The following is a 21,452-nucleotide window of genomic DNA, read 5'->3' on the forward strand; positions in this document are numbered from 1 at the left end:
GGTATACTTGTCTATTGTGTGTTTGCCTTTGCATGCCCTTGGTGAAAATTATCTGCCAATCCGTTCCCTGGGATGATAAGAGTACTGGGTTTGGATATGAGGATCCAAGATTCAAATCCAGTAAGACTTTAATCTTACTGGCCAAACCGTGACAAATCATAGGATCCAGTTGGAATTCCCAGTGTACTTTTGGAATGCCTCTATAATCAGGTTTCTCCATTTACTTCAGGGAATCGTAGAATTTGCCTTATCCTAGCTTACCACAGAATTGTCGTGAAGATAAACTTAGGTGAGTATATACTTTTAATACGCTTTTTGGATTGGATGGGCAAGAGTCCTAAATAAATACTGAACGCATGATCCACAGTCATACCATCTCAGAATACACTTTAAAAGGAACATGTGTGTGAGAACCGTTTGTATGCGGTCTTTGCTTTGAGTTATAAATAATACCTCCTAGTTCAAAATATGGTTCTCAGTTTACATGAGGACTTCTAATTATCATTATCAGTTTATCACAAAGTGCAGCGGTCACAAGATTTTCCTTTGTGGGGCATCAGATGCACCAAGAAACTGATTTCCAGTTAGTCAAAGCTGCCTATTTCTCCAAACGCCAGGCCTGTGGGCGTACAACCTTTATTTATAAAGTAAAATTATTATTCTTTGGAGGTGGGGAAATCCCTAGGCCAAGCCATAAATCAGCATGAGAGTTTCCGTTAACAGTTTGTGTCAATTCACCAGTGTTCATTTAAAAAAGATTTTAAAGCTCTTTTTGTTGGCAGAGAGGATGCATGAAATAGGATCTCCTTGTTTTAGAAGAGTAGCGTCTTATGTAAGAAATCTGCAGCTGCTGTCACTTTTCTCTCTCTTAATGGAAAATCAGCTCAGATGTAGACTCTTATGCTTTCCTCTTATGCTTACAGCTCTGACCAGTCAAAGGAATGAATAATTCTGCTTCAGTTGACAGGGAGAATCCATTTGCAGTAGGAGCAGTATTACTCAATCCAACTGCTGAACAGGTCAGCATCATTCCTTCACCTGCTACCTCTGGCTGTCTCTTTCCCCACATACTTGTTATGGGGATGGTGGTTGTATATGACTATCTCATGCAAATATGAAAGAAAGCAAGTGCACTGACAGGGCAAAGGCAAGGGAGAAAGGTGAAGCATAGGGGGAGGAAATGTAAATGGCAGGCCTGATGTGGCCCATGGTTTTCCTCCTGAGAAGCAAGGCAGGAAAGAAATTATGCATGTATCTAACACTCCAATCTGTAGTATGGCAAGACCCTACTGATTTCAGTGGGACATTTCTAAGTAAGCAAGCTTTGGACTGAATCCTGTGTTTAGTGCTCAACATAAGGCCACCATAACTGCAATGCTTTCGGCATAGTGGAATAAGATTTATGCCCTGGATTCCTTGAGAGGAGAGTCCCATGAGGATATCACTGTACAGGACTTCCAATAAATTACAATGTGGTGGGGGGAAACTGGGTCATTTGAATTGACCATTCACTTTCCATCCATTTATTGAAAAGTGGCATGTATTGTACTGATTTTAACCAACTTTGGCCCTTAGACTTTTTTAGGGCCTTACAGCCACAATTTGTTCAGCTGTCCTCAACTATAGCTGTGTTGTCATAGGTAAGGTATGATGGAAAGGATGCTTGATGACAACTGCTGTGATTTATCACACAAGAAGGAGAAAACAAATAATAGAGATCAGGACACAGTTTTAATGATCTGGTTGTCACATAAAAAAACAGAAGATGCCACTTTTCCCCTCTTCTCCAGAAGAAAGACCTACAGGGAATCACTAATGTGGCCCTTTCTCATCGCACATGTATAAACTGATTACTGGAGGGCATGAACATAAAACAACACAAACAAGTAAAGGAAATTTAGAACAATTATGTCTGCTTTGCAGGGTTGTGATGTTGCTGAGAGGGAAGAAGTTGCTGGTGGTGGAAGAGTAGAGTACTGGGACAAACAATTCCTCTTAGAAGAGAAATCATGTCAAGGCAACTCTGAACCAACATCTGTACTGCACTGATTGCAGTGTACAGTTGACATCTGTGGGGCGCATGGCACAGTGCAAATCCTGCTGGTTATCATAGCACACCCAACATGCCATATGAGCCTGGAGTTGTTTTTAAAAAGTAGGTGCTATCTGTGCTGCACTAAAAGATGAGTGTTCTAAAATGAGCACTGTGCCTTTGAGGTTCTTGTTCTAAAAAAGAAGATTGACAAGCAAGACTGAACGTTTTCTTCCAGTTTGTGACTTTGTGTTGTCATTCAGAACAGTGGTTTGTGTATTTTCATAGGATCATAGAGTTGGAAGGGACCTTGGGGTTCATCTAGTCCAGCTCCTGTTCAATGGAGGATCTGCAATGCAGGATGCAACTACAGCATCTCTGACAGATGGCCATCCAGCCTCTGCTTAACTTAAGTATCTCCAACAAACAAGACCCTGCCACATCCCAAGGGAGTCTGTTCCACTGTGAAACAGCTCCTACCATTAGGATATTTCTCTTAATGCTTGGCCAATGTCTGCTTCCTTGCCATTTCCACCCAGTCATTCTAGTCCTGCCCCCAGGAGCAAGAGAGAACAAGTCTACACCATCTTCTGCATGGCAGCCGTTCAGATACTTGAAGGCAGATACCATGCCTCCTGTTAATTTTCTCTTCTCTAGGCTAAACATACCCAGCACTTTCAACCATTTCTCATAGAACTTCCAGACCCCTCACCATCCTGGCTGTCCTCTTCTGGACATGTTCCAGTTTGTCAATGCCCTTCTTAAAATGTAGCACCCAGAACTGGCCACAGTACTCTAGATACAACCTGACCAGTACAGAATAAACTATTACTTCTCATGATCTGGACAGTATGTTTCTGTTAATGCATCCTAAGATTGCATTAGCTATTTTAGAAGCTGCACCTCAATGCTGGCTTATGTCCAGCTGCTGATCAACTAGGGCATCTAGATCCTTTTCACAAGTACTGCTGCCAAACCAGATCTTTGTCATCCTATACTTGTGCCTTGGATTTTTTTTTGTATCCAAAAGCATTTACATTTATCTCTATTGAATCTCACCTTGTTAGTTTCAGTTGAGTTTGATCTTCATTAAAAAGGAAATTCCATTCTTTACTCACTAATCACTGCACTTGCAATTCAGATTTCACTGTGGTTTTTCAAGCATTGTCATGTTACATGTTTTGCATATGTAAAAAGTATATGAAAGCTTGGTTCTTCTGAACATATCTTGGGTAATAAAACAAAAAACGGGCAAGATCCACTCCACCTGCATGCACAGGGGGAGAGGCAAAATTGTGCCCCACTGAGTGTTACTCCAGAGGGCACCCTGACCTTGGGGACAAAGGGCATTTACTGCTTCCAGGGAAAAGTTACAAATCTCCATGCGTGAGCAGAGCACCTGCATATGCCAGCTTGGATCTTGGCCAATTAAGCTAGTTGTTGGCTGCTTGCTTCCTGCTTGATAAGTATAAAGAACTTCCTCCTGCTACAGTGCTACTAGAACTGAAATATTTATTTGCTTGTACCTGGCAGGCAATGCTAGAGTTATTATTTGATACTTGTTTAATCTGGAGGGGGGCAAAAAAGATAAATTGCAAAGTGACAACTAATGTAATTATTTACTGAATTTGTAACTAGCAAAGACATTCAGACTTACTGAACAATGTTGACACTTTATAATAAATTCACTACATTAATTGTAAAATCACATTAGATAGATCATTTTTAAAAGCTAGACAAAAAAATTGATTCCAATTCCTCCTTTCTTTTGTTTGTTCTACATGAGCGCTGCTTTGGTGAAGAGGGTTTTCATATTTTCCCGCTTACTTTTACTCCCTTAAATTATACTTAAACTTCAAACCACTTAAGGTATCATCTTAAATGGCGTTGAACAAGTTTAAGAGCATGCATTATGAGTTTGAAGTGGTTTATACCTAACACCAGGGCACGCTAATCCTTAGAAGTTTGCATCAGAGTAGCGTAACATTCCTGGCATCATAGCAGCGTAGTGTCATTGCTTATGGTGATATGCATGCTCATTATGCAGTAGGAAAGCTTTATTTAGATTATGGGGAAAGTCGGCCGCCTCCGAACTCGGAGGTGACTGACTATCCAATGCAGGGTGGGCGCAGCGTGGTGGTGGGGGTCTTCCCAGCTTTTGCAGCTGGATGGCCAATTTCAGCTGTCTAGCCAGGGTGCTGCGGGGGGGGGGGCAGAAGCCGGACAGCACATAACAGCACTTCCGCCATCCCCTCCCCGCCCCCAGGAACACCCCCTTTCCCCCCACTCCATGCTGCTCTTCCGAGCGAGGAGCTGAGAATAAACTGTGCTGCCTACAAGGCGGGGGAGGGAGGCAGTTTTCTGGGAACCGAGCTCTGGGCTCGGTTCCCAGAAAACAAAAATTCTTATGGCTGTCTAGCTGCTAACTAGCGGCCATAAGATTGTGCCCTTAAATTCTCGTGAGGATGTCACCTTCTTTTTAAATGCACAGTTCTCTGGCTTCAGACTGCAGTCCTTAAATGTATTTCTTCCTGTAGCAGTTTTATGACTAGCTTATGGGGCTTTTCTCCTTTGGCACAGGACTAAATACTGAAACTATCATGGTGTAAGTAGCAGGAGTACTTCCAAACTGATGTACATTGAGAGCACAGTAAGGAAGGTACAGCTTAGGGGCTGTTTCTGTGCCTGGGTGCACCAACTCTCTCAGGGAAAAACAAAACCTTGGAGCCCCTGAGGAGAAATTCACAAGATTATGGGATGGTCAGTTTCACACTCCTGTTGAACCCATCCCAGAGCAATCAGGTTCATAAAGGGAGATGGCATTAACGGGTAGGTGAAAGAGATTACCCGTTTCATTCTCCTGCTGAACATGGGAGACTAGTTGAGTGCAAGCAGGCTGATCAGCAGAGGTGAAATTGCAAGATGGGACCACTGGAGGTTCATGTACGCAAGATAATCTATTTGAGGACAGAACCAGTCAAGAAAAATAAAATAAAATCAGTTTGAAGACACTTCAACTTACGGACACACCCTTAGGATTCAGTTATAAGACATAAAATGTTACACAGTATAACACAGAGAAGGTGAGGTTTCCAATGATCTGAAAAGTGAACATAAATGCAGGTATTTGCCTGCATAAAATATTGTCCAGGATCCAAAGAACTGCACTAATTCCTCACATGCAAAGGCACTTCAGGCCTGTGTTTCTTGAACAGTAGCCCTCCATGCTCCATGGCAAACAATTTTTGAAACTGAGTGAACTTTCAGAACCAGTGTATAATAAGGCACTGGGGTCAGCAATTCCAAGAAAAATGTCAAAAATCTTACTGGGGATGTCCAAGCCACTATTTATACTTCATAAATTACTAAGAAGCTAAAAACACATTTAATGCACTTTGGGTGGCATTTATTCTTCAAACTATGCTCTAGAAAGCAACAGCTACTTTTCTATCATATTATGCTGTAGGGAGAGGATTCAGCTTTAATTGAAATATCTCTGTAACCCTATGCCAGTGAATGGAACCAGATGAAAACAGAACACCCAGAATGCATCACTTGAGACAAAAGTAAGGGTGTGTGCCATATTTCTGAATGCTTCTGCACATGAAATGTTCCCTGTATGTAATAAAGTAACATATCAGAAATAAAGTTTTAGAGTAGCCCTTCTGATACACTAGTTTATTACATGCAGATGACTTTTTATGTAGGGAGATCATTACAAAAATACATCCCCTGCCTGCAGTCTGACGTAGTACAATCCAGAACTCTACACTTCACTCTCCCACCTTATTCTGCATAATGTATGGATTGGGTCCAACACAAGTTTAGCCGTGACCATTTCCAACCCACTTTTCTATCAAGGACACAAATGCCCAGCAAAAACTTTGATGATTCCATTTTAGAAGAAGCACATAGGTCATGTCTAAACCTGGTTTGTGAATCAAGCACACTCCTCAGAAGCTTAAACAGAAAGGTAAAAGGACACCTATGAAGACTACTGAACAGCAAGAAGTCAAAGGAGACAAGAGCTTTCAATCATTTAATGTGTTCTTTTCACCAGACCTCGTGTATCTCGTCCCTTTTGGTGCAGAAATGGAGGATGTGTGACAGCTCTTCCTCATACTTCTCAGCTTTGGAACCCCAGTTAACGCTGTCAGACTCAAGGGCGTCCAGCTGCTGCTGCAGGTTCTTTACAGAAACAGTAAAGGAATTCTAGAATGAGATGCAGAAATCAAGCTGAAACAATGAACATTTGGGTCTGCAAACTAAATGGTGACACTTTTTAGTAGTAAAGGTTTTTTTTAAAACCACACACATCAGTTTAGAATAAAAAGATTTTACAGTAAGGCTATATTTTCCAAGAGGTTGATGCACTAGTTTTGGGGGAGATGTGAAGGCAGGCAATCCAGTTTTGCGTCTGTTTACATGGCAACGTGTGAACTTCGACCATAGGGGAGCTCTGAATACAGCCACTTCACCCATTGTGTTGTTTCTCGGTATATGGATGAACAAAGGCTCCTGCTGCTGAAGATCACTAATGTGAATTGGTGGTGTGGTGTAGTGGTTAGAGTGTTGGACTGGAACTTAGGAGGTCTGGATTCTGGTCCCTACTTGGCCATGAAGGTCACTGGGTGACTTTGGGCAAGTCACTAACTCTCAGCTTAACATACTTCACAGGGCTGTTATACAGATAAAATTGAGAGGAAGAGGACTATGTAAGCCAACTTGGGTTCCTTGCAAGAGGAAAAAGGTGGAATATAAATGTAATAATAAATACATGCAATAATGAATAAACAAATAAATAAATAGGGTGCACTCAGATAACCTACCCTAAAATGGTGTTTTTTTCTGGATCAAATTGATATATTTAATTAACTTTATTTATTTTTAAATTATAACCTTCCTTTCAGCTGTTCACATTTCTCAAAGCAGCTAACAGAGATCGGCCCACAATTAAAACAAAAACAATAAAATGATAATAAAAGCGGAAGCAGCAATAACAGAAAAGGTCAAAACACAAAACAAGCAGGCACATCAATAAAAATATAAATAAAACATCAATAAATACAGATATGGCAGTAAGGCAGCAACATTATTCAGTTAAATAAAGTTAGAAGTCTGAAAGAACAATATTGTTTTTATCTGGCACTAAAAGCTTAAGAAAATAGACTCCAGTTGAGTGTCCCCAGAGAGAACATCCACAACCAGGGTCCCATCACTGAGAAGGCTCTATCTCCAGTCCTGACCTGCTTCAGTTCAGTGGATGGGGGTATTTGTAGAAAGCCTCTGATATAGACTGTAAGGCACAGGCTGTTGCATATGGGATGGGCGGTCCTCAAGATATCTTGCTCCCAAGATATATGGGGCCTGATAGATCAAAACTAGCATCTTGAATGTGCTTGGAAACAAATTTAGCAGCCAATGAAGATTTTTCATTCAATACGAGGGAGATATGTTCCCATCAGACTGCTCTAGTTAAACATCTGTTCTCCATAACCAATTGCAGTTTCCAAACAGTCTTCAAGAGCAGCCCCTCATATAACACATTGCAGTAACCAATCCTGTATGCCAGGAGGGCATGGTTAACTGTTGCAATGCCACCCTTGTCCAGAAGAGGTTGCAGCTGGTGTACCAGCCTAGGCAGGTGAAAAATGCTTCATGCCACAGAAGCCACTGAGTAGGAGTTGCACGCTCCCTGAAGGATCAAGTCCTGAAGGATCAAGTGCATCCACCCTAAGCTATGAACTTGATCCTTACGGAGGAGTGCAGCCCCATCCAGAACTGATTCAACACCAGCATCACCCAGATCCACTGAAGCACCTATCAATGGTATCTCCATCGAATCTTGACTGAGTTTGTGTTTATTAGCTCCCCATCTAACCTAGGCTACATCTGGGCACCATTACCACCAGAGAAAAGTACATACAGGTATGTGATGCTTGCTGATCAAGATCATGGCTGAGCTGAGTAATTTGATTTCTGATTCAACTTGACTTGTAATTTGGGCTGACTTGTAAATAACCAAAGCTCAGTCGTGGTAGTTGCCATCGAGTATACTCCCATGATAGGATAAAATGGGAAATTGCAAAATGTCCAGTTCAACCTCTGGCATTCTTGTAAATCTGTTGTAAATATCCCAGTCCAGGAGTAATGGAGGAAAGGACTTGGTTCCACTACTGGGCCTGCTCTGGCATTGACTTACAGGATGTTTCGCGGCTGAAATTATATCCATTCCAAGTGTAAGTGCCAATTTGTACAGGTGCCTGATATGCACGTGCTTCTCCTGAGCGTTATTCAGATGGATCTTAGCATGAGAGGTGTCACTGGGAACATCTTTCATTTCTGGGATCTCCAATCCTCCTGATTTTATGAGACCTTCAAGCTGGGAAAATTAACATATGTTTCATTAACAACCATTCTTTCATGCTTCCACTTTACATTCACTACAAAGGATCTGTTCAGGACACACAAATTTGGATCTGAATCCAGATTTAGGACCTGATACTTCAGCATCGTTACTGTCCACTCATAGGTGCTTCTTTTAATGTTGTGTTCATTTATGGCACAATAAGAAAGACAGAACACCCAGATAGACAGATGCGTAGTTGCAGTGAGATAATATGTTTCCATGAGGTTAAAAAAGGATATACTTACTTCTTCTTTGACATGATGGAATCTGAGTGTTTTGTTGAAAATGTCATCATATTCTGCCATCCTTTCCTTTATCTCCTTATGGAGATGCATAAGCTCACTTACTTTCTCAGACTTTTCCGTGTCAGGAACTCCTTTCAAGCTCAGCTGCTCTGATAACTTTAATGTGTATTCCACCTCAGCATTGAGTTGCTAACAAATCAGATACAACAAGATTATTCAGACTTCAAAAGGAAGTGCGTTTGTACTTAATCCAAACAAACCACTGTCCACTTTATCTGAGCTGTTTCTTCTTCCTCCTGCTGTCAATATGGAGCTCACATGAGCCTGGGAAGCCATGGGATCATGAACAAAAATCATTCGCAATGTTGCTAATTTGCATTGTCCCATTTATCTCTCCCCTGTGGCCAGTATCTAGAGACCTGTGAGGATACTGATCAAGGCTTTGGTATCCTCCTAAATTCTGCCCCTGCTGCCTTCATATTACACATGGAGCTGCCTATGTGCCTGCTATTCTTTATATTGTTGTATTGGTCCAATAAACAGGCAGAGTCAAAAGTAAGGCTTTAATCCAAAACAGATCCCTCCCGTTAGGGATGGACAAATCAGTTATTTCTGGCTCATGCCACTTTTCCAGGCTCATAAGTATATCTGTCCCATGTGTGTATGAATCTGCATTTTAAAAAAAAAAATCTGCATGAAAACCTTCATTTAAATACGTATTTAAATACATATTATAAAATGTATTTTCTCTTGAAATATGTTTCTAAACATATTTTCTCTCCAAATACACATTTTACAATGCATTTTAATATGTTTGTTTGAGCAATGAAATGTGTTAGAATGGTATTCACAAAGACTGAATTCCTCAAGCATCCTTATACACCCGCCCCCTGCCCTCTACCTCACATTATCTTCATAGAGCAGACTGTGGCAGACTGAACAATCTAGTCCCTGCCCTCAGGGGTACAAAAATGGTCCCCAGACCTCCCTAAGTTGCCCATCCCTACTATATACCAGAGGTGAAGGACTGGGGGCCAAATCTGGCCCACCAGGGTTTGCCAGAGGTCCATACCCCCTTCCTGTGGCCACACCCCATTTCCTGGCTTTTGTGCAGTTTTTCTCCATTCTAAAGTGTTGAAATGCCTCTTCTAAAGCTTAGTCACTGGCAGTGAGACCTTTAAGCTAAAATATGCCGGTATGTTACCAGCAGTTTAAGCTAAAATATGCTGGTATGTTTTGTATTTTTGCCCTGCCCCCCACTGGAATACCCCCCCCAGCATCTAACAAAATTAAATTTGGTTCTCATCCTGAAAGAGGTTGTCCACCTATGCTACATACTACATACAAACTATATACACTATATACAAACATTTGTGTGTGCATTTTGTAAAGAAGCAAAATGTAATTAGGGGATGGTTTCATGACATCGCTGCCACTTAGGCCAATTTCCTCTGCTTCTCTTGCATTCTACAGAAACTGCTATATTCATTGTAAACTTTAGAAACAATGTTGAGAAATCTATTTAAAAATATAATCAGTATGGATGATGCACATTTTTCAATGTTATTCTAAAAACAAACAAATGTATAGTGGTTTTATAGACATATGCATTTGTGCCTATCAACAGTATCAAAAACACTAAGTCCGCTCGAGTGCTGAAATTATTCAGCACCACATGTGTGCATTTCCATTCAATTAACAATGAAGTACAGTATTTGTTTTAGGTATTTGCAGCAACAAGTCCTTAGAAAATAATTTTTCTACATGGGATGTCATACACTTGATTTCTGTTCTCACCTGAAACTGTGGTTTCATTTGGTTAAATTTATTTTGCAGTTCTACAAGTATTGAAAGATTACTTCCAAGATCAAGTGCTGCGGTAGACCTGAGTGCCTCTTGAAGAGTGTTTAGGTTTTGCGTAGTCTACAATAAATAACAGAACAATACACAAATGCATATTTTGGAATACATTATGTTGAAGTAGCAAGAAAGGGCAAGCTTTTTGGAAAAATTTTGCAAAAAGGTTTTGAGGACTGGGATACACCAGAAGGTTAAGATGTTCAGACTGCAGATAAATACTTAAATATGAAACATAAAAAAATAAAAAATCCAGATTCAAAAGGGAGCTGCGATTAGCATCAGATGCCAGCTTAATCTTTCCGGTTTCCTGAACTTACCTACCTCCTGACTATATTTGTTCAAACTATATTTTTTTTACCAATTCGTGCTACAAACACTTAGGGAGCAATCCTATGGCCACTAGACAGTGGCTAAATGGCCACAGGATATGGTGTTTTCTGGGAACCCTTCAAGGTTGGTTCCTGGTGAACTGACCTCCCCCCACTTCTGCGCTGCCTCGGAGGCAGCGCAGAACAAACCCACCCTCCGCACTCGCATGAGAAGCGCGGAGCGGCTGGAAAGGGGCGTGGCTGGGGGGTGTTCCATGGCGTGGAGAGCATAGCTGCCTGTACGACACATCCTATGTGTCGTACAGCAGCCTCCTTCCCCGCTCCGTGCTCCCGTGGCTAGACAGCCCCAATCGGCTGTCTAGCAGAAAAAGCAGGGCAGGAAGAACGCAGGGGGAATGATGCTTTGGATAGGCGGTCGCCTCCAAGTTCAGAGGTGGCTGCCTATGTCAATAGGATTGCACCCTTTCCCTTACTTGTGAGTTAAGTCCCATTGAACTCAGTGGGGCTTGCTTCTGAGTAGATGGTACAGGATTGCACTGTAAGTCTTAAATCTGCCAACAAACAGGAAGAGGATGCCAAAAATATTGTGAAGACAGAAGAACTTAGAATCAACAGGGGAAATAGGAAACCATATATTTTGGGCATTTTGAGATGCATCAATGTGGCAGTCAGCACACTCTACAGTATTCTGATGATATCATGCACTTATTTGGAGTAGCTCTTCAGATGTTCTTTAAATGGTTTTCTGATCTGCCCAGACAAAATCAAGACAACTGACAACCCCAATTGACAGCATGAAAACCACAAGCAGAAAGACAGGAATAATCATTATGTAGATTGCACTTACACTTTTAAATTGCTCATTAAATTTCCCACACTGGTGTTTGATGGATTTCACTTGATTCATATTAAGTTTCCATGTTGCCCAAAGCTTTGTCAATTCTTCCTTTTCTTTGTTCAGAATATCAATAGTATGTTCAGTTACTTGTACAACATTTTCCACATTGAATATTAGATTCTCATTTACCTGTTAAACGAAGAATGAACAGACCTCATTTTTCTGAGGGGCAGTGGGGTGAGGGGGACATAACCATTTTTGCTAGTTTGGTATCTAACATGAATGGTAAAAGCCAAGGGAAAAAACAGATGTTGCCTTCAGCCTCCACTTTTTCATACAAAGAACTCCCACTTCGTGGTTAATAGTGCGATCCTTTACATGCCTACTTAGAAGTAAGTCGTATTGTGCTCAATGGGGCCTACTGCAAGGTAAACACATATAGGATTACGGAGTTTGCAAAGGTTTGGGGGAAATGGAACCTCAGTTTTTAATAGGGAAGGTGGGTCAATGCTAGAGTCAGTAAAAGCATCAGTGATAGCCTCACCATGTTTACTAAATTTAAAAAGTCATGCCCCATATTTTGAGTGGAAAGAATCTTCTTTAAAACCATCTGCCACTGAATGTCTGCTGACTGCATCAAGGCCTCATTTTTAGCTTCAATGTCTTCTTGCAGAGGCTCAGTTATATAGAACTCTTTCAGCCTCTGAGCATCACCTCCAACCTAAAGGGAGAGAAATAAATGAATATAGCTAATCTCTTTTTTATATTTGTGCTGGACTTTTTAATGATTGATTTTGGCTTGTAGAATCCATGAATCACTTCACTGAAGTTCACAGAGTTAAAACTGATAAAGCAATAGATTCAAGAACTCAGTTTTGTGCCCTTCTGAGTTAAACTAATTAAGAATTAATTAGTTAAACCTGAGAGGGATGCACTAATAAATTTCACCTGTTTCATGACTCTTCTAATACTTTTTAGAGGACATGGAGGATTTACCCTTGTAAAATCTGAGGTGCTTCACAGTTCCTTCTCAGGTAATTACTTCCATGTAAAGGAGGGGTTGGGCACCTGTAGCCCTCCAGATATGGTTGGACTTCAGGTTCTATCATCTTTGATCACGAGCCATGCTGGCTGGGGCTGATGGGAGTTGGAGTCCAACAACATCTAGAGAGCCACACATTCCCCACCCCTGATCTAAAGAGACTGTATATATAAAGAGACTTTATGACTTTGGGTGGATTCTTCTAAGCAGGTGATGTGGTGGCTGATGCACTGAAGCCACTATGAGATAATCCATACCAACAACAACCATACAATCATAAAAATACAAAAGCATAATTTACAAAATCCAAGCCATTTCAACATTAAACCAACTAAGTCATAACAGCAAGATAAACAAACAAACCAAAACTCCTATCCTCCTTAAAAGGTACCTGGAACAGGAATATTTTAATCTGTTTCTTCAAGAAGAGAAAAGGAGAGTGCCAAATGGACCTTCCTGGGAAAGGTGCTCCATAAACTAGAGGCCACCACTAAAAAGGTCCCCTGGTGGCTATCAATCTCCCCTCAGAAGAAGGAAGAATATGTAGCATGATCTCAAACATTAGCCTAAGAAAACAGACAAGTTCTTGTAGGAGCATGCAGCTTAGGTCCTAAACTCCTATAATCTCTGACCATTGGCCATGCCAGCTGGGATTGATTAGAGTTGTAGTGTTGTAGTCCAATAACATCTAGAGGGCCACAGATTCCCTACTCCTGATCTAAAGTTACTTTACCCAAAACACACTTTGGATGGATTCTTCTAAACAGGTTATCTGGTGGCTGATGTGGTGGGGCTACTCTGCGATAAATATTTTGTGTGGTGGTTGGTTATTTGAATGCTCTTACATATTGCTGTGTACACCCAACTGTGAATGGTGAGAAGTCCCAGGGGACAGCAGCACTTACCAAGGTTTGGCTTCCTTTGGAGAAGAGATCACTGGAGACCTCTGGAATATTTGTAAAATTTGACTTATTTACAAATATACAAGTAGAGTATAGGTGGAGGCAAACAGCCTTCATACGCCATACTTCATACAGGGCAGCAGACTTTCTACCCTCACAGGTACCAGCCTCCCAAGATGGTTTCAGCCTACAGCTAATTCTCAGATGTTTGTCTTTCTTTGGGGCCAAAACAGATATTACTTTAAATCTGTGTCTAGAAGCTACATCTTTTCTTTTTTTTTCATTTTTATTCTAGAGTAGATGCAGGGGTCTCAGTCCAGATCTTTGAAGCCCCTATCCCATGTGTGAGTCCCAATTCAGAATGGCCCCGCTGTGCCTACTCTAGAGTAAAAATGAAAAAAAAAGGCATAGCTGCTAGGCACAGATTTAAAGTAATGTTTCTTTTGGCCCTTTCTTTCTCTCACACTGAGACATGTCCACCTGTCTGTCTGAAATTACTATTTCTTTTGGTACTTCTCTCTCTCTCTCACACACCCTTCATCAATCTCTCTTAGTCAGTGGCGCTCATCTTCTAAAGCTGATGGCTTTCACATTCCAGCAATTCCAGATATTTCTGTATCAAGAAACCATCTTCTAGCAATCAGTCCCCATACAGGGCTCCTTCACACAAGGCATTTATCCTGTGATTGAGATTGCTCCTTCATGGAAGTTTGCAGGCTCTTTACATGACATAGTGAACCTGCCGTGACCCTCCTGCACTAAATGCCCTTTGTTCCATGTTTAAATAGATCACAGATAATGAGCTATCAAATTACCACATTGTGTTCCACTTCAGTTTCCTCCGTGAAAAGAGTTAAAGTGGCAAGAAGAGGCAAGAGGTCAATGGCAGATAATGGAAGACTCCAATGGTGGGAGAGAGGGGAAGGGGAAAAGGAAGCACATGTAAAGCGAGTCAGTTGTGATCCTCTATTTAAAACGTAAGTAGAAAGCCCCGTTTTAAATGCAGGATTTTAGGCTGGTGCAGAAATGCCCAAAGAGAGACACTCACTGACCAGTAATGAACGTTAAGCATTCAATCTGACCCTTTAACAGAATCCAGATTCTGACTAATTATTGCCTAGGGCAAAACCATAGTAATAACCCACCTACAATAATCAGATAATAATCTCTTAAACATTTGGAGAGATTGCGGTTTATTACATTCTAAAAAACATAACAATCTGTGTGGGAGCACAGGAAACTGAGCCAGACTATACTGGGCCAGACTACCAGTCCATCTAGTTTACACTGCCCCATTCACACATCACGACTTCCCACGTGAGTCAACCCTGGGGAGTTGTGAACAAGCAGGAGCAACTGAGCTCCTGCCCACTCCTGCTGAGCTAAACAACCCAGGGACCCTCTGAGCCTGGAATTGTGGATTGTTGGGAGAAGAACATCCCCATTTTATAACCCATGGTTTGTTCTTGAGTTATAACTACGGGTGTCCCTCTCCCAACAGCCCACAATTCCAGGTTCAGATGTCACACTAAACATTGCAAGGGCAGATTATCCCTGGGTTGTATAGCTCAGCAGGAGTAGGCGGGCAGGTGAGAGCCAACATACTCATGCACTCCTGCCTATTAATGACTACCCAGTGTTTAAACAACCAAAGGGTAGTCATGACATCTGAACCAGGGTCACTGACTGGCAGAAGCTCTCCAAGGTTTCAGGTAGGGGTGTATGAACCCCACTCACCATTCCGCCCAGGGGTCCGCGGGGGGGTGGGAGGCGATCCGTCCCTCCCCCTGGAATCCTCCCTGGCCAGCTCCGCTCCGCGGCAAGTCCACGGAGCCACCAGCCGGGCCCGTCCACAGCCAGACTTCCGTCCGCTGCCAGTCTGTGGACGCAAATGGTGTCCGACGTAGCAGACGCCATTTGTGTCTCTGCTCTGTTCGTGATAGGCTTTGCCATGATAGGCTACGTAAATATTTACGTAGCCTATCACGAACAGAGCAGGGACGCAAATGGCGTCCGCTACGCCGGACGCCATTTGTGTCCACAGACCGGCAGCGGATGCAGCTGCGGACTCAGCGGACGGAACTGGACCCGGCCGGCAGCAGTTAGGGTCCGTCCGTGTCGAACTTCACGGGGTGGTGGAGGTAAGGGGTCTGTTCTGCCACAGACTCATTGGAGTCCATGGCGGAATTCTCCGCCATCCCTAGTTTCAGGCAGGACTTTTTCCCATCCCTACCTGGAGATGCTGGGGATTGAACCTGAGACCTACTGTATGTATAGGATGAGCTCTACCACTAAGCTACAGCCCTTCTTAAGAGTTGAGTCAGAGGCAGTGAGAAGTGAGATGTGATCACCACACAGCTGAGATATGCCAGGCCATTCAAACTCCTGAATTTTTAAGTGTAATTAAAAGAAAAACAACAACACCCTATATCCTCGAGGGTAGTTGTTCTTCTGACTTCATGAAGAAAGCCTAAAAGACTCTAGAGTAAATGTAGACTAAAGGTGTTGAGTATGATCCTTCCCCATATGCATGCAATGTCCGCATAGGCAAGATTTCCCATGGAGTTCATCAGAAACCAGTTTCCTCGCTTCCCACCTGGTGGGCATTCGGGCAGTCCAGGGAATGGGAGATCTGTGCACATCTCCCATTCAATCCTCCCTGTCCAGTTGGACACAGATCCATACTAAGAGTGGAGGGGTAAAACTTGGCTTTGTTGAGCCCCATGGGATCCCCCCAACAACTGCGCCCAAGCAGGGAAGGATTGTATACTTTATATTTCTTCTAACAACATTTGTATAAGTACCTCATTGGATGACTTTAAAAAGGCCACATATGGCTTCAGGACTTCCAGTTTTAAGCTAATATTCCTGTTAAGTGTTGTCAGTTCTTCATTTAGAAGGTCGGCTTTGTTAGAAAAAGCTGCCACTTCTGTGGTTTCAAATTCTTCCATCTCCTTAAAAATTCTCACAGCTAATTCCAGTTCATTGGCCATCTCCTACAGTGGCATAAATAGAGAAAATTATGTATAATATGCACATTCACATCAACCTTTCAAAAATTGGACTGTTGCTAGCACATTTACTAACTCACCTATAAAAAAGGTTTTTTCCTTAGCATATTAGCAAAACTGAAACCTCATTTACCCTGACAACTAGGTTTCCAGATACTGAGTTATATCCAAGGGTGGTTTGGACTAGTAGAAAGCATTTCTGCCCGCACCTGGCTGATTCTCACCAATCCTCCTCTACCTCCTGCAGCCCAAAGCTGCTCCTAAGGTTTGGAGGACTCTCTGGAACAGTACGGGATAAGCCATGGAGGTCTCAAGTGGGTTGGGGATGAGGTGGTGGACATCAGTTAAAACTGGGTGAGTTTTCACTTTGCATGAGTAGAAAGATTCTGCACCATTTGATAGAGGTCACTTAGGGATGGGCGAGTGAGTGATGGTCAACATTGCCAGGATCCTCCAAACATCGTCTTGCCTCTCGTCTCGTCCCCAATTCCCATTCCCACTTGCAGTGGCTGCTCACTCTGCATGAACAGGAGATTTGCACAAAGTGAGCAGTGATCGAACTGGAGATTTGCACAAATCTTGTGAAATCTGCACAGATTTCCTCCACAGACTAAAGTGGGGTTGATTTCATCTACTGAGAAAATTTGTGCAAATTGAACTTGGAATCGGGAACTAGGTGTACGAACTATGTGTACTAGTACTATGTGTACTAGTACACATAGTACTATGTGTACTAGATGTACTATGTGTACTAGATGTACGAACTCACACCTGTCTGGGTTCTCCAGACTCCTGCCCAGCCCCTGCTCGCCGGTCCCTGGACTGCACTCCCACTCTTAGCGAGAAGCCTGCACTTACCCCAGCAGCAGTCTCGCCGAGCTCCACGGTTGCCATTTCTAAAAAAAATTAAATGGTGATCGCAAAAATGCATGTTTTTGTATGAGTGAAAATGCGCATTTTGCAAATGCGCATATTCCCATGTGTGAAATGCACATTTTTGCAAAGGCACACATTAATGTGTGTACAAAAATGTGCTTTTCTCATAAAACCCATATTTTCGCGCACACTCAAATATGCGCATTCGCAAATGCACATTTTTGCACATGCAAATATGCACATTCGCAAAATTGCACATTTTCTTGTGTGCGCAAATTTGCACATTTTTGCGATCGCCATTTCATTTCTCAGAAAATGGCGACCATGAAGCTCGACAAGGCTGCCAGGGTGAGTGAAGGCCATTCGACAAGCGCAGGAAGGGGACAAGCAGAGGCAGGGGCTCAGCGAGTGGGGCTCAGTGGTGTGGGCAGGAGCAGGTCCACCAGATTCCGGGACTGAATCGGGCACCCGTGCCGTCCCTATCAGGAACAAGACAAACGTGAGCATGTCTTCGACAATTCGCAAACATTTTTGGAGGACACCTGCTTGTGCTTGCGATCAGGGCTTTGAATGCCCTGCCTGCATGTTTTGAATGCCTGCATGTTTTGCAAGCAAAAACAAAGTTCTCATACATCCTTAAGCCCACGACCAGGACCTCGGCAGGACCACCAGCTAAGCCTGCAGGGAAACCCCCAAGAGGTCTCAGAAATCTATCCAGATTCATCAGCTTCTGGGAGCGGACCATCAAACTTGCAGAACTATGCCATGGGCAGGTGGGGGCTACCTTAGCACTGGGAACTGGGACTTCTAATTTCAGAAACTGTATAGAGCAGGAAAAGGTCCAGAATCAGCAATGAATGGACCATAGGGTGGGCAGGTACAGAGTCTGACCTGTGCCTGTACCAGGGAAGCAAGGGTTTTTTGGATCCAATGGATCCAAAGCTGCCCTGCTTCAGGGGCACCTGATTTTAACTCCTACAGCTAGCAGGAAGATGTCCAATAATTCTTCTACACCCATGGAGCTTTCTGCTGGCATATCGAGGGCCTCTGGGGTGGATGGGCTGCCCCACTGATGGGCAGGCTCATCCTCCCCATCCTAACATCCCTCAGCTGGCCTTTAGCAGGTGTTAGGATTACTCTATAATGATGCACTCCTATACACACTAACCTGGGAGTAAATCCCACTGCATTCAATGAGGTTTACTTCTGAGTAGACATGTACAAGATTGCACTGTAAAATTATCAGTAGGAAGGAGAATCTTCCCTAATAAAAATATGGTTAAATATGTTGGGGCTCTTTTATTTTATGGAGAAAAAAAATATAAGGAGGACGTGATACAGGATAAGATTATGAACAGCGTATAGAGAGTGAATTGATAGAAATTATTCTCTTTCTCAAAACTTTCAAGTGTGATTTGTCTTCCGAAGTTCCAAGTGAATTGATTAGAGGGGTCAGGGGAAACAATAAGAAACATTTCTTCATTCAGTGCATGATTACTTTATGGAATTCTTTGCCTCATTATATGATGATGGCCACTAGCTTAAAGCCATTATAGTTGTAATATCATTTTGATAGCGTTTTTGAATCTATCTTCAAAGGAATTGAAAGGCCAGCCTATGTATTATTACTACCATATAAGGCTGCTTGAAACAGCATCCCTACACTGCCTTCTCACTGGTGCAGCTGCTGTAATAATGTGTGACAGGACTCATCACATGATTCTTCCAGGCAGGGCTGGACCAAGACATTTTGCTGCCTGAGGCAAAGGACAAGATACCACCCCATCCTCATTCCATGTATAGAATCCAACTGGACTGGAAGTTAACCAGCCAGTATCCTGAACTACACCTAAAGCAGTGGGGGAAAGGCCATGTGGTAAACACAGATCTGCTCTCTAACAGATGGGAATGGCTGGGGGACTCGGGAAGAACAGATGAGGGCCACTGCTGCTGTCACCCAGCATCACCAGCCTGAGGCAGGTACCCCACTCTACCAAATGGAGCCAGATTCTGTGGTGGGACTTTCCAGTTTCACACCTGTACCAACCTTCGTGCAGGGCTGATGTGGAAAATCAAGCAATTCCTGCAACACCCTGGGAAATTCACACAGTAAGAACATATGGTTTAACACAGTTAAAAAATGGTGTAAGAGAAGCCTATTTTACCTTAGTTTGATTTGCCAGCTCTAAATATTTGTCCAGGAGTTCCTCTGATTCAGGCACAGATGATCCAGGATTCATCGCAGCTGAGAGTATTGGACCAATGTTTTTAATCTTTGTAGAGGCCTTCAGGTTTAAACAAATATCTAGTATTACTTGAAGGCAATAACATACTACTTTGCATACAACCTATGGCACTAATAGCCTTGCTTTGGACACAACTGGCATGATTATGGCCTAGAACCTCTGGTGAATAGGCATTACAGGGGTGGGGAACTTTTGATGGGAGAGTTCTTTCAAGCGAGTGATGCCTCCGCATGTATCCTAAGGTAGCATAATCCTATGAAAAAGAGTGCACCATGCGTTTCTATAAACATTTGAGCACAAAAGGCACCATATAGTTAAAAAGGAGGGAATGTTAATTATTGAGCTCTTAGGAGGAAAGGCAGGGTAGAAATTTTTAAATAAATACATTTATTCTCTTTCATTTCTGCATGTGAAATATTTTGCAAATCACACCATGTATAATTAGGACCACAAGCATATACAGATACATAAATACATGTGTGTGTGTGGGGGGGATACACACACACAGACACACACACACACTGAAATGCCTAAACTTTGCTTACATTTTCTCCATCGCTATTCTGACACATATTATTTACTCTGAGCAGAATACAACGTTGTGTGAGTGCCTGCTCATTCAGTGAGACTTCCCCTTCCTCCTGTCCACCCCACAACCCTCTTCGTCCTGCCCCAAATTTGCTCCAGCAAGTGCGCTAGTCCTCCAGAGGTGCTTTTGAGGGTGTGAGGAGAGCTGCGGGTGGGGGGAGGGGGGAGAATTGCCTCCTCCCTGTTCTGCTGAGCGAAGACTTTCCATTATTGGAGGGTGTAAATTAGATATCTCACCCTGTAGTATTAGCCAGGAGGTAATAATTTTAAAAATAAAGCAGCATGGACAATGAATTTTACAAAATGCCATCTCTTTATGGGACATCTGTCTCCATTTTTAGAACAAATATGTTTTTAATTCCCGAATATTATATTTTGTGTACATAATTGTGTATTGATACATAATTTACATTCTTAACCATGTGAGCAGCAGAAAAGTCATGAAGGCTTAGGATATGGCATTATATGATATATATGTGTATGTGTGTGTGTGTGTGTGTATATATATATATATGTGTGTGTGTGTTTGTGTGTGTGTGTGTGTGTGTGTGTGTGTGTATATATATATATATATATATATCCATTATGATGAATGTGAATTCATTCCTGTAGCACATTTTTAGAAGTGTCTAAATCAGGTTAAGCTGTGTCTACCAAATGCCGGAGTTGATTTTTAGCACCAAATCTTTTATAGTGCTTTATGTTAACACGGAGCTGTATTAAGGAATACTTCTTTTGGTTAAAAGGGGGTAGTAGCATTCTCCACAGAAGCAGAGGTATTACAGTTCAAATTTCAAAAATGTTTTCCAAATCTGTGAAGGCCTGTTTTTTTTGGGGGGGGAGGTTAAGTGTGATCAAAGGCATTTTTGATTTTTGCTTCTAAGATGTGTTTTAGTTAACCTACAGACTTCCTAGAAAAATCCTGCCTAAATTAAACTAGGGATGTCGGAGAATTTCTCCAGGAATCTCCGGGAGGCTGAATGCCAACGCATTCGGCCCCTCGAAATTGGTGGAGAAACGGTCCGCCCCCCTGCCCCCCCCCAGAATGGGACTTAAATTTGTCGAATGTCCCTG

The 21,452-nt window shown here is 42.4% G+C and overlaps 1 protein-coding gene across 1 annotated transcript in view; it reads right to left on the reverse strand.

Moving 5' to 3' along the window:
- Positions 1-21,452, reverse strand: part of CCDC141 (coiled-coil domain containing 141) — a 170,207-nt gene that overhangs the window by 45,296 nt on the left and 103,459 nt on the right. The window contains exons 10-17 of the mRNA XM_084805883.1: positions 19,710-19,829; positions 16,462-16,653; positions 12,258-12,434; positions 11,723-11,902; positions 10,484-10,609; positions 8,687-8,875; positions 8,235-8,414; positions 6,095-6,244 (exon numbers count right to left, since the gene is read on the reverse strand). Coding sequence (XP_084662009.1) covers positions 6,095-6,244; positions 8,235-8,414; positions 8,687-8,875; positions 10,484-10,609; positions 11,723-11,902; positions 12,258-12,434; positions 16,462-16,653; positions 19,710-19,829 — 1,314 coding nt within the window. The remainder of the gene's footprint in view (positions 1-6,094; positions 6,245-8,234; positions 8,415-8,686; positions 8,876-10,483; positions 10,610-11,722; positions 11,903-12,257; positions 12,435-16,461; positions 16,654-19,709; positions 19,830-21,452) is intronic.

This window comes from Heloderma suspectum, chromosome 1 (assembly GCF_057233095.1).
Source record: "Heloderma suspectum isolate Gila_16-S chromosome 1, 16-S_ref, whole genome shotgun sequence".
Lineage (NCBI taxonomy): Eukaryota > Metazoa > Chordata > Lepidosauria > Squamata > Helodermatidae > Heloderma > Heloderma suspectum.